Source organism: Aspergillus chevalieri, chromosome 1, assembly GCF_016861735.1.
Source record: "Aspergillus chevalieri M1 DNA, chromosome 1, nearly complete sequence".
Classification (NCBI taxonomy): domain Eukaryota; kingdom Fungi; phylum Ascomycota; class Eurotiomycetes; order Eurotiales; family Aspergillaceae; genus Aspergillus; species Aspergillus chevalieri.
Genome location: NC_057362.1, coordinates 2,413,168 through 2,426,014, shown reverse-complemented (window position 1 = coordinate 2,426,014; position 12,847 = coordinate 2,413,168). Strand labels below are relative to the sequence as shown.

General features: G+C 50.6%; 6 protein-coding genes across 6 annotated transcripts; 4 read left to right on the top strand and 2 right to left on the bottom strand.

The window, feature by feature from the left end:
* Positions 1-24: 24 nt before the first annotated feature.
* ACHE_10871S (putative acyl-CoA dehydrogenase) lies at positions 25-1,891 on the bottom strand (the record flags this gene model as incomplete). Its single annotated transcript, XM_043284086.1, has 5 exons — positions 25-518; positions 572-1,313; positions 1,369-1,646; positions 1,702-1,713; positions 1,777-1,891. 5 exons carry the CDS (start codon positions 1,889-1,891, stop codon positions 25-27), a joined length of 1,641 nt encoding a protein of 546 aa, XP_043131991.1.
* A 658-nt stretch (positions 1,892-2,549) lies between these two features.
* RPN2 (proteasome regulatory particle base subunit RPN2) lies at positions 2,550-6,208 on the bottom strand (the record flags this gene model as incomplete). Its single annotated transcript, XM_043284075.1, has 5 exons — positions 2,550-2,864; positions 2,928-5,168; positions 5,232-5,755; positions 5,824-5,993; positions 6,069-6,208. The coding sequence occupies 5 exons, from the start codon at positions 6,206-6,208 to the stop codon at positions 2,550-2,552; spliced, it is 3,390 nt and encodes a 1,129-aa protein (XP_043131990.1).
* Positions 6,209-6,779: 571 nt separating this feature from the next.
* Positions 6,780-8,093, top strand: ACHE_10869A (uncharacterized protein; the record flags this gene model as incomplete). Its single annotated transcript, XM_043284063.1, has 1 exon — positions 6,780-8,093. The coding sequence occupies one exon, from the start codon at positions 6,780-6,782 to the stop codon at positions 8,091-8,093; it is 1,314 nt and encodes a 437-aa protein (XP_043131989.1).
* A 274-nt stretch (positions 8,094-8,367) lies between these two features.
* On the top strand, positions 8,368-9,378 carry ACHE_10868A (uncharacterized protein; the record flags this gene model as incomplete). Its single annotated transcript, XM_043284052.1, has 2 exons — positions 8,368-8,621; positions 8,688-9,378. 2 exons carry the CDS (start codon positions 8,368-8,370, stop codon positions 9,376-9,378), a joined length of 945 nt encoding a protein of 314 aa, XP_043131988.1.
* A 388-nt stretch (positions 9,379-9,766) lies between these two features.
* Positions 9,767-10,124, top strand: ACHE_10867A (uncharacterized protein; the record flags this gene model as incomplete). The annotated part of the gene is made up of 2 exons (XM_043284041.1): positions 9,767-9,851; positions 9,910-10,124. The coding sequence occupies 2 exons, from the start codon at positions 9,767-9,769 to the stop codon at positions 10,122-10,124; spliced, it is 300 nt and encodes a 99-aa protein (XP_043131987.1).
* A 1,293-nt stretch (positions 10,125-11,417) lies between these two features.
* Positions 11,418-12,344, top strand: ACHE_10866A (putative Patatin family phospholipase; the record flags this gene model as incomplete). The annotated part of the gene is made up of 2 exons (XM_043284030.1): positions 11,418-11,426; positions 11,499-12,344. The coding sequence occupies 2 exons, from the start codon at positions 11,418-11,420 to the stop codon at positions 12,342-12,344; spliced, it is 855 nt and encodes a 284-aa protein (XP_043131986.1).
* Positions 12,345-12,847: the final 503 nt, after the last annotated feature.

Below are 12,847 nucleotides of genomic sequence, written 5' to 3'. Positions count from 1 at the left end.
TAAACTGAAACCAAAAGAGACCAATCACAACTTCATACCAAACATCTTATGCACCCTCAAACTCTGCCTCATACTCAAATCCAACATAATCTCCTCACTCCCACCGGGAATAGCATAAGCCCTAACATCCCGATACAACCGCTCGATCTTGCCCCCCTGTCCACCACGACTATAACTCAACCCCCCAAAGATCTGACTTGCCTCGCGCGCACAGTACTCGAATGTCGTCGTCGACTGCGCCTTGAGACCAGCAATCGCACCGCCGAGTTTCAGCATGGCTTCGGTTTCCTCCATGCACTGGCATTGGTAGATAATATTCTCGAGCCAATTGTAGCTGGCTTCGATTTGGCGGGCCATGTGGGCGAGTTTGAGGCGGATGACGGGGTGGTCGATGAGGCGCTTGCCGAAGGTTTTGCGCTTGTGGGCGTATTTGACGGATTCTTCGTAGCAAACGCGAGCGAAGCGGACGCATTGGATTACGATGCCGATGCGCTCATGGTTAAAGTTGGTCATAATTACTGGTTGGTGTTAGTGAGGTTCGCAAATTTAAATGTGAGACGGTGTTGCTTACCCTTGAATCCCTGGTTCTCCTTTCCGAGGATGTTCTCCACGGGTACCTTGACATCTTCAAAGGTAACATACGTAGTACCACTGCTCCAGACACCCTGGCAGTCCATCCGTCTGGTGCTGACACCACCACTTTCTCTCTCTATCAGAAGCAGACTGAGACCGTTCATACCAGGCCCACCGGTACGAACCGCAGTTGTAAAGTAATCACACCAGTGTCCGTTAGTGATCCACTTCTTCTCACCATTGACAATGTAGTGCTTGCCATCGGGAGTGAGCTTAGCCTCGCACCCAAGGCTGGCAACATCACTGCCAGCATCCGGCTCAGTAATGGCAAGGCAGATACGCTTGTCACCAGCCAGGATACCAGGCAAGATCCTGTCAACAAGCTCCTTCTTGCCGAACTTGACGAGCGGCGGGCATCCGATACCGTAACCACCGAGCAAGTTCCAGACCAGACCACCGCTGCCCGCGCGCGACAGCTCATCGGTCAAGAGCATCTCGTGGAAGTGGTCCCAGCGCTCTGGGGGCACGGACTTGACTCTGTACGGAGTATGGTTGACAGGGTACTTGATACCAAGCAAGCCTCCCAGGTAGCCGCGTTCACCCATCTGCTTGTAGATCTTGTGCGGCACTTGCTTGCCCTCGTCCCATTCGGTGACATATGGTTCGATTTCGGACTCGACCCATTCGCGGATTTCAGTGCGGAGGGCTTCGTGGGTCTCGTTGAAGTAGGGAGAGTGGTACTGCAAAGCATTAGTCCAGCCCCTCACATCAAACATCCCAATCTCGAATACTTACGCCATGGTACCAAGCAGGATCGGCGAACGGTACAAGATCACCATACGGATCATGCGGCTGCGAAGGCTCAGACGAAGCCACAGCCGTCGAAGCAGCAGGCGCAGGAGCAGGGGGCTTGGGTGCCTCCTTAGCCGGAGCAGGCGCCGGTGGTGCAGGCTCAGCCTTCTTGGTGTTCAACGATCCAATCTGCAGCTTGCCCTTGTACTTCTTCAGAACTCCTTCGTTGTGGTATTTCCAGAACTGCTTCGAGGCATCTTTTCCGGCGACTCGGGAGAGGACTAAACTGCGTCAATAATCGTCTATGGGGAGGTTATCGCACGTAGTAAGACGCACTCTTCTTTCCACCTGTAATCGTACACTGTCAGCATCAGACCAAGACAAAACTTCGGCGCAAAAGGTTAGACATACCTGGGTGCTCCTCCTGGAACTGAGTCAAGTCATAGACATCTTCATCGATCACAACCCAGAGATTATCGGGCTTGCTATGCGACGCGACGTCTTCCTTGCTAAATGTCTTGGCCATTTTGTGCTGATTCCCGTTGAAGCTAAGAAAGAATCCGGGGTCTGGGGTAAAGAAGAAGGAGAAAACGAAAGGAGAAAACAGAAAAATTTAAAGAATCCACAAAAATGTCCGGGGTAGACCAGCGGCCTATATAAGGGGATCCAGAACCGGTGATATTACCGGATACGCCAAAGAGAGTATGGACAGAGTCAGTTACACGCACCCTCGGAGTTGCTGGATAAGGACGGTGAGATCTGCTATTTTAGCTCCATCACATGCCTGGAAGCGTCTCATGCTGAATGTCTCTTTGCGACCCCTTCTGGCAGCCAACGCGACGCCGCACAAAGGTCGCCTCGGTCATTCCGGGTGTCTTGATTGGGTCTGAGCAGCCGACTGCGTCATGGTGGCACGTGCGGAAGATTACTATGTTGGGAATGTACCGAGGCTGGGGAGGAGCTGCACATGATCAGAGCTTCAGGGACGACGAATTATTAATGACCATAACTGACTGGAATGACCACTAAAGGTATCATGTGAAGCATTCGGACCATGGTTATTCGTATAGTTAGGTTGAAGGTAAGGAGGAATGAACCATGTACTACAGTATACCTGCTTGCATCCAACATAAACAAATACCATCATTATTCTAGTAATACAACCAGCACAATATGCCACCCCATTACTCTTCCTCTTCCTCGCCCTCGGTCTCGTATTGGAACTCGTTCGGGACCGGTGCATCCTCATCCCCCTCCTCGTCTTCATCCACAGCAGTCAACACGCCCGCTGCGGCGGCTGCTCCGGCTGCAGCTTCCAAACCGCGTGCCGGGCGTTGAGGTGTCTGCATAGCAGCAGCGTCAATGGCGGCCTGAAGGCGGTCCGAGAGGGAGTCCGCTTGAGGGGCGGGCTGCTTAGCTTCCTTGCTGGCCTTCATCTCAATGATCTCGCGGGGCTCCTCGGGCTGCTTGTCAAGAACCACGACCACTCCACCAGTAGGCTGTATACATAGTTAGCAATCACGCTACTTTATAAAGGGGAATAACAGGGGGAAAGGACATACGCGCTTCACGGGCTCGTATCTCGGGTCAGGGAATGTGAGATACTTGAGCTGAGCAGGAAGGACCCTCGACATATTGTCAAGTTCATAGCCCACCTTCTCCCGCTCGACCTTCTTCTTCTGGCCCTCCCCAGCACCTTTCTCACCCTCCTTAGGCTCCTCCTCACCCTTAGCTTCATCGGTTTCCATCTTCTCCGGTAGCTGTCCCGACGGCTTCGGTGTCGTAGGTGTTTGGTCGACGTCCATGCTCTCACGGCGCTGTTGCTTCTCACGACGTTGAGCACGACGCTTGGCCTGGGCCGTGGTCGATAGAACCGCGGTCTTGACCTTCTCTGGTGCTTCTTCTGCCTTCACTTGCTGCTCGGGAGGATAGTCGAACAGACTTGGCCTCGTGTTGCTGTGGAACTTGAAGAAGGGCACTTCAAGCTTCTGGTCCACACCAATCACTGATGTAGGTGCCAAACTGAGCGACAAGAAGTGCGCAAGCGGGAACCAGTACCAGTATTGAATGAATACGGCGGCACCGACAATTCCGGGCATGTTAAGGTTGCCCGTCTGGGTCTGCAGGCTGATGGTGCAATTCCGACCACCGGCGTCAATGATACCCAGAGCAACGGCACAACCAAACTTGGCCATTGCGTCCTCGTGCCGGTCCCCAATCATCTTCATCATGGTCTTGCGGAGGCTGCTGACACGCGGGTTCATAGCCTCATTCTGTTGCACCAAGACCATAGCCAGGGAGATCAAAGCACCCTGTCTGACGAAGTCTGTTGAGTCCTTCAGCATTGGCTCGAGCAAATCGATTGCCTCGTCCAATCCTGTACCAGCGCACGAGATACCGAGTGCCATAGCCGCACCATAACGAACATGAGGGTTGTACGACTCGGAGAGCAGCTCAACCATCCGCGGCACGCTTTGGTGCTTCCTGAACAGAATAAAGCCCAAGCTCAGCACTGCCACACGGCGGACATCGTCGTTGACATCGCTGACGGCGACATGAAGAAGCCTGCGGACAGCCTTGTTGCTGCCACTTCCACAGTACGCCAAAGCGATGGTCATGATACCACCGTAGCGGAGAGTCGGGTCGGGATCAGCCAAAAGTCCGTTGATCAGTTCATCGGCCGCTTCTTGGCGACCGTACATAACCAACGCCATACCCATAGCACACCCGCGGACGATCTTCTCGTGCTGTGTTTCATGGGCATATTGGATCATGTCCTCAAGGGCCCGCATGTTGCCAGTTCCCAGCATGACGAGACCCATGGCCACCCCGACGGCTTCACCGTTCAGGGCGGAGTCGGTGTACAAAACGTTCCGAAGGTCTTCGTAGATACCCTCATCGCCAGTAGCCATTCCCGCAACACCAAGACCTAGAGCACCACCATGTTGGACGACCTCTTCCGTAGCTTTCTTGAAGTGATCGCGGATGAGGTCGACCGCCATCCCACCGTGGTTAGCATAGATCAACCCAAATGCGTACAGTGATCCTCCCTGGCTGTACACCGAGCCCGAGCCGCCGACACCGGCAATGTGTTCCCTTGGAAGGTAAGGCTGCAAAAGCTTCTGGCCCTGGCTCAAGTTGCCACGATGAATGACACCCAGCGCAGCAGTTGCGGTAAACTTGGACCAGTTGACAGCTTTTCCAAGCCATTCAAGGTTGTCCCGGAAAAACTTGTCGTGAGTAGTACCGGCATGCATAAACGCATTCGAAAGGGTCACAGCGGTGTGGAAGATGGAGTTGCGAGCCTCCAGGCTATCCCGAACCTTGTTGAGAATCGCGATATCGGCCTTGTTACTCCTATACAGAAACTCCAGGTTCAATTGAATAGACTTGATGCCGTCCAGGATGGCGAGGATATTTTTGAATGCTGCGCGAGCCTCCTCTGTGAGCTTGTCGCTGTTTCCTCCCAAAGTCCTTTGTTCCGATGAACCCTGGTCGGAAAGCAATGCATCGTTCTCGGTCGGCTCGGCCCTTTCACCTTCGGATTTCTGCTCTTCCCCTTCTGGGACGAGTTCGGCGATTTCCTGGCGAACCTTCTTAAGGAATTCCTGCGTGCTATTGTCGTACAGATCGAACGAAATCTGATATGCCACGGCAAGGGAGCGCGCATCGCCCTTTTCAACCAACTGACGAAGAATAGTGGAGGCCATCGAGTGCTCATTAAGGTAGACGACACATTTCGCGATGGAGAAGTAATCGGGAGCCGGGATTTCGTTAAGGAGGTCGAGGATAAGTTTCAGAATCTAGAAAAAATTTCGCGCGGTCAGAAATCAAGACGAGCAAGACTTGGAGTTGTGAACACAAACCTCGTTACGGAACCCGCGCTCCTGGACAATTCCCATGCAGATATCCAGAACGTATTCCAACAATTCCTCGCTTCGTCGGGATTCGCCATCCAGCTTCTTCTCATCGTCACTGGCCCTGACAATAGTCTTCCGAAGGACATCCAAGCTCTTCGCCTCAACTGCAATACCAATCACTTGGCGGTAACGCTTTTGCCGGTAACAGTCCTCGAATAGACGTTCGATAACCTCCTGCAACTGACCCTGGACACCTCGTCTCAGAACCAGCGGGGTTTCGATTTTCTTGACGCTAGCATCCTCCCCACCGGGGTGAGAGTCATCGATACCGGGAACCTCCTGCCGGGAGAGCAAGGATTTTGATGGCAAGGCCGACTGAGAGAAGGGGGTTATCGGAGAAGTTAGGCTAGCGGCGGTACTGCTGGCTCCCTCGCCAGATGTTGGGAATGCGGAGTTCAGGTTGGCGGGCTGGTCACCGGCAGCGGGCCGTTGAGCAGCAGAAAGGGAGATGAAGGTGTCGACGCATTTTGCTGTGAAGAGAAGCACTAAGTAAGCCAGATATTCTATGCATGTAATTCAGACAGTTCGGTGGACCTACCGATTATTGTCTCCTCGAATTCGCCACCCTTGTCCAGCTTGAACAGCTTTCCTGCACCAAGAGCAAACACCATACTCTCATTGTATTCCTGAAGGTGGTAGTAAACCTTTGCCGCAACTAGAGCGGCAAGCTCGCGCTCCGGGAACGTTTCATCTTCGTACAGCGCCTCTCTGAATGAATGACAACCAGTCAGCATCCATCGCCATCAAACTCATTTAATATCCAGCCCATGTATGATCACCCACATTTGAGGAACGGCATCGACGACTTCTGTCCAGAGCAGGTCAATCTGGGAATCCAGAGTCTTCAAGGCGAAGACTCTCAACTCCGGGTCCGGCTCAGACAGGAAGCCAACAAGACCCGCGGCCGAAGCAAGTCCGACCATCTTGGATTAATTATCGTGCGTCACAGCCAGTCCAGAAGGATGGAAGAAGGATCGTGATTGATTGTACTGTCGCTGGTGAATGAGGCGACAGCGGAGAGAGGGAGCTTTTAGACTAGTGAGGTCAGTTTGAGATCGACAAACGAGAATCGCGGGACAAACAGTTTTGACCGTAGATGAGACGTACAGGGCAGGAGCAGGGAGAAGAACAAGGAAAAAGAAAACAAAGCAAAGGACGAAAAACGTAGGTAAAGAAGGATCTTGAAAGCGCACTCTCTTCGGCGAGGCACACGTCAACGGGCGAAGCTGATGGGAGGTACTCTTGGTTCCTGCAGCCGACCCTATTATATCACGTGATCTATGATGGAATGAACAAGATCACGAGGGAACAACACTGCACTCCATGCCCACTTGCGATGGATTATTAGACGCTGGTTTTGAGGAACCATGTGCTGACAACACTACCTATCTCTCACGATTCTCTCAATAATAATATACCGCAGTTTCTTCCTGTCTTCACTGACTGATTTCTACCTCTGAACTAAAATCTTAGACTGCCTCCTACGTATCCAGGATGTCCGTCAGTCTCGCATACACGGACAAACATCTGAAGCCCCTGCCCATCCGAGCCTCTGCACACCACCAAGATCCCCTTCTCTACATTGATCGTCAAACGAAGCACATTCAGCGAAATCTCCAAGTCCTTATTGATGCCCAAAGTGAAGGTCTCCTGGCTGGTCTCTCGGGCCCACAACAGAATGACGCCCGATCGTTGTCAGACTCGAAGGTGACGGTGCCAGTTAGACAGCCTGCTCCCAAGAAAATCGGATTACGTGCTGCTCGGGAAGGGATATTCAAGTCTATATATGATTTGCTGAAGCTCAGAGAGGAGGAGCGGGAACTACTCGGATTTCGCGATGGAGAGAGAAAGGATGCACTGATTGAAATTGACGAATTTAGTTCGAAAAAGTCTGAGTTAGAAGAGGCAATATCGTCAATTCGCAACAACCCTGATAATCAACGCTCCACAAACCTGAAAGACGAGGCCCGTACTCTAGAATCGGAGATCCACGAACTCGAGACCAAGTTGTACGAGATGAAAGCGAAACACCGACACGTCGTACAGGAGATCTCGGAAATTGAAAATTCGGTGGACTCCAAGCTGTCTTCCTATAATGCCTCCCTGTCACTCGTGGAATCCAACATTCGCAAATACCTTCAGAACCCTCCTCTCCAGCCTCTGTCGCCCACTGCTGACGAGCCCACATTCTATTCATTACACCCTAAACGCCGCACACTTGATATGGCGCGAGAGCACTGGACAGCCGAGCAGGAAAGATTACACAAGAGACAGTCGGAGGTTGGCGCGGAAATTCAAGCGCTTGAAGCGGGTGGTGGTGTATGGAAACAAGTGGTCACAGAGGTCACCGGGTTTGAGAAGCGCTTAAGATCTGAAATGCGCCGTTCCATTCAAACACAGTCGCAAGTATTGGAAGCGGACTGTCCTTCTGGGAGCAAAGCGGAAGATGGTCGGGCCCAAACCATTATAGATGATTTGCAGGCCACTACACAGCGAATCGAAGGTCAGTTGGAACTTGCGGAGGAACGGGATTGGAAGCTACTTATGTGTTGTATTGGTGCTGAATTAGAAGCGTTGAGAGAGGCGCGCGAGATGCTTCTCGACGTGTTCAATGTGCAAGAATCACCCGAAAACAAGAAATCAGGCCCTAACGATCATGACCACCACGATGATCTACCAGCGGATCCCCTTGGGGTCGACAACCCGGAGCCTCCGGAGGATCTATTACGGGATACAGGCGATCATCGACATGAAACTACTGATGAGGATAATGAACCGGATCCCGCATGGCTGCTTCCTGAGTCGTAACAGTTTGTCACATTTAAAGCATTATTCAATTCGCATAGATAGATTATTGGTAGATCTTTTACTATGACACTCGTGATTTTATACAAATTTACAGTTCATTGGATATTGTAAAAGTTACTATAGAACCAAGTTGCGACTGCTACGGAGACGCTTTGTCGGCCGAACCCACCCACTTTCTAGAACTTCACCAACTACGCAAAGCCAGCGGTGCCACGAATATTTCTCATCATGTCATTAAAAGAAAATTCAAGGACGAAGAATAAAAGACGTTGAAATGTATCTCCCGCCTTCAAATTTCACCTTTACCATCCCCTCCGTTTATGACGGTACCCATCTCGACTGCCGCATCTATCTACCCCGCGAACTCCAGCAGTCAGATAATACATCACGATCACGCTGGGTAAAACGAGGAGCAATAGTAGCTCACCCCTACGCTCCTCTGGGAGGCTGCTATGATGATCCGGTGGTGAGCTTTATCGGCGGAGAGCTTCTCCGGTCTGGATATGTTGTGGGCACGTTCAATTTCCGGTATGCCTGGTTTCGACGCAACCCATGGAGCTATATATGGAACAGAAGCTAATACCGCTATTATAGAGGAGCTGGCGGTTCTGAAGGAAGGACTAGTTGGACAGCAAGGCCTGAATTGGCGGATTATGTCTCTTTCTACGGGTTTATGTTGCATTATCTGGGTTCGCTTGAGACAGAAGGCGATGCTAATATCATTCTTGGGGGTTATTCCTATGGGTCAATGATTGCTTCGAACCTCCCCGGTGTCGATGCAGTCACGGATATCTTTGAAAACGCTCCCAACCACCGTGAAATGGGTGCGATCTGTCAGACGGCAAAGGAGATGGCTACCTCGACAAACAGATGTCTTACCATGCAAGCTCGGTCGTCGTCACAGGAAGCATTCAAAACAACTTCCCATGGAAAAATTTCTTATCTTTTGATATCCCCCATCTTACCACCCATCAGCTCATTCCTGACATTATTCGGCACCTTTTCCATAGACATTCAAATGGGACCATCCGCACCTGGAAAGCATATTCCCTGCCCGAAGCCAGCTGATCAACTGTCTACACACGACACATTGGTCATCTACGGAAACGAGGACACTTTCACGCCAGCAAGCAAAATACGGAATTGGTCGAATGGGATTGCTAAGGTTTCGGGAAGTAAGCTTGAATCTCACGAGATCGACGGCGCTGGGCATTTCTGGCGAGAGGACGGTGTCGAATCACAGGCTAGAAGTGTTTTGAGGAATTGGCTGAGCCGGATTTCTTGATCAATGGCGTCCTCTATTCTTCTTCCTTTCCTTGGATGAGGTAGATGAATGTAAGACTTTGTTAACTATCTCTTCAGAACTACCTGCCTGTATTTTGGACCTTCTGGCAAGACAACAAATAACCCGGGCTTACTATCTAGATGGGTTAAGTTGGTTTAGAAGATTGGCTTGTGGTATATGACGCTGATGTCGATGGAGAACATAAACATTTATCTGAACAGATAAGGCAATGGATTTTAAAGTTGACAGCGTCCTAAATCGGTTGCCCAGTGACTGCTGGAGGAACATTCTGGACCTTCTTTCAGTGCACAACCTGATTTCAGTCTCGTATATCTGCAGAGCTGAATGCATTTGCAGAACCGCTGCTATACCGCGACATCTCGTGGAAATGGGACGTCGTGCCCGTTTGGCGGATTCTGCAGCTCCTGCGGGCGACCTGGCAGCATCCAGAGCGATTGCTGTATGTACAGCATGTAAGCTGGCTGTCTTCGGACCAGATGGGGGAATGGACAGTTCCAGAACTCAATGTAGACTGGAGTCAGAAGAAGGCAGATTACACAGATGTCGCCCAGCGTGCTGAAGCCATTGTGGACAGGGCTGAATTTCCAGACGCATCCAAATTGAACCAAACTCTGACTGATGGAGATGATTATGCCTTTGTCACAATCTTGTTGTCTCAGCTGCATAATCTCCAGTCCCTCCGTCTTGACTATGGGTTTGTCTGGAGGCCCGGTATCCAAGGTTAATGCTGAAGCATGTTCTCTTCTCTGCGCCAGAAGGATTACTATCCAAATTTAACGACCTGGAACTCTGTAATACGATGCTAATGTTCCTGAAGCCGAGTTTATATCTTATATCTCAGAGCGCGACAAAACAGACGGTTACCCGCGCTGCGATTCAAACCAGTTCATGGCATAGTTTTATCTTCAATCGGTCAAATCCCTAGGACTTTGGACCCAGAGCCTTCAAGGGGTGTTGTCAAAGGTTTTGGTCTGTAGAAGTGCCCATTACCATGCTCTTGGGCACAGATCCAGCAACGGCGGTTGATATCCGCACAGTCCTGCCTAGTACCTTACAGCAGTTGTGTCTGCAATGGGACTTTTCAGGAGTCACAGGACAAAATATCCGGAACAACGAGGGCCGGCTTCTGAGCTGTATTCGTCAACTGCTGCCCGACTGGCTTTCAATCCTGCCACACTTACAACAGCGGGCTTATGGACGCAGCCCTGCTTGAAGAGTGGATGAATAATCCTGCCAGGAATTAGCAGGATAACCTTTCCTGGAATGCACCTTGAGACAACGTTTAGCCTGTGCCTGCATCTGACAATAGAAAAAGCTTCGATTTTGTCTGGTGGACGGCTCTTCCGCGCTCAGGCCTGGTCATCTGCTGCATAATGATATGCCGAGAGATAAGACCGAGTGATCAAGTCTGAGATCATCTGTGCTGAGGATTCCCATGCCCAGTGAATGACACTGTTTCATTGCATGTAACAGTAAGATTGTAATTAATCTAATTTAGCTGTATATAGTCTTGTTAGTAATCTGGTAATCTGGTAATCTGGTTCATCCCCGGATATTCTCCCCCGCAAAAAGGATTCGTCGATCGCTGCTGTCCTCGTGACTTCTACATCTGCCTTGGCCTCGACCTCGACTTATCTGCCACCTCTTCACATGCCATTTCCTTGACTTGACTATATATTTACTTGACACACCCGCAAAGTGCGACTCATTGCTTTTCTCGAGTTAATAGGCATGACCTTGATACAAACACACAATCTATCATGTCATACTTTCGTGACCCCGGGATAGGCTGTTCGGAACGCCATAGCAACAATAAGGACCCTCTTGCATGCTCAGGACCGCCTGTAAGCAATCGTCAATTTCTTGGATCAAGCTGGAATCTGTCATTGTCGTCGATTCTAAGAAATCCGCTGGGATGGGTTGAGGATGGCTTCAACACATGTCGAGATGGCACCTCGAAAGAAGAACGGAAGGACCGAATGGACCGGGGAAACCGCAAACAGGTGCTATACCTGAAGATGCGAAATGTACGTATATAACCACGTTTATTCATTGAATGCTTCACGGAGGATCTCTTTTAACTAAGTTGTGACATGCAGGCTACGTCATACGACGAATGGAGAGATTGCGCCTACGAGCTAGACGAGCTGGAGGGCCATAATACCTGGAAGAAGACCTTCGAATGCTCCGACTACAACCCAGATCAGGTCCAAGAGCGGCTGAACCAGCTTGGAGACGCCCGGATCAGTTGCGATGTGGGCCGGATGTTGTTTCTGATTCGCACGTCGTTGAACCGTGATCTGGGTGGCATGAGCAACGCCTCTCTATACAGACACTCGCATGTTGGTACGAAGGATCTGATCGATAGATACATTACCACCGCTGTCGACACGATAAATGCTCTAGTGAATCTTTCGGAACAGAACCGTGACGAGGTAGAACTCAAATACATACTCGACCAGCTGCTAGCGACAAGGCAGGCCTTTGGCAGAAGTGCCTTGCTTTTTTCAGGTGGAGCTACCTTTGGAATGAACCATATTGGAGTGCTCAAGGTCTTGTGGGAGAAGAACCTGTTACCACGCATTATCTCAGGTGCGTCGGCTGGGAGCATTATCTGCGCCGTGTTCTGTACACGTACGGATGATGAGCTACCGGTTCTCTTGGATACGTATGCGTATGGTGACTTCAATGTGTTCAATGAGCATGCAAAGGAGGAGAACATCCTGCAGAAGACGGCACGGTTTTTGAAGTACGGCTCGTTCTTGGACATCTCCCATTTGGCCAAGGTCATGAGGAACTGGCTTGGGGATATCACATTCCAAGAAGCTTACAACAGGACACGGAGAATACTTAATATCTGCGTCTCTAGCGCTGGGGTCTACGAACTGCCACGGTTATTAAACTATCTAACTGCGCCTAATGTGCTCATTTGGTCGGCTGTGTAAGTGGTAGTCCCCTATTGATCTCTTCACACAACTGACATTTTCTAGGGCCGTATCTTGCTCTGTTCCCCTTGTCTTCAGACCGTTTGTTCTCATGGCCAAGGATCCCATTACCGAAGAACCTGTTCCTTGGAATGATCTCCACAGACAATATATCGATGGCTCTGTGGACGGCGATTTGCCCATGACCCGCTTGTCGGAGATATTCAACGTCAATCACTTTATCGTGTCGCAAGTGAATCCACATGTAGTCCCTTTTCTTCCAAGAGATGAGGGGCCTAGCGATTATACGGGCCCCGACTCAAAATCGTCCCCTGGATGGTTGCATACCATAACACACCTGGCCAAAGAGGAGGTTCTTCATCGCATGGCTGTCTTGTCGGACTTGGGTTTCTTTCCCACTTCGTTGACTAAGATCGCCTCCATCATGAATCAAAAGTACTTTGGCGACATTACTATCTATCCGGAAATACAGTACTCAGACATCCGGCGAGCGCTCACTAACC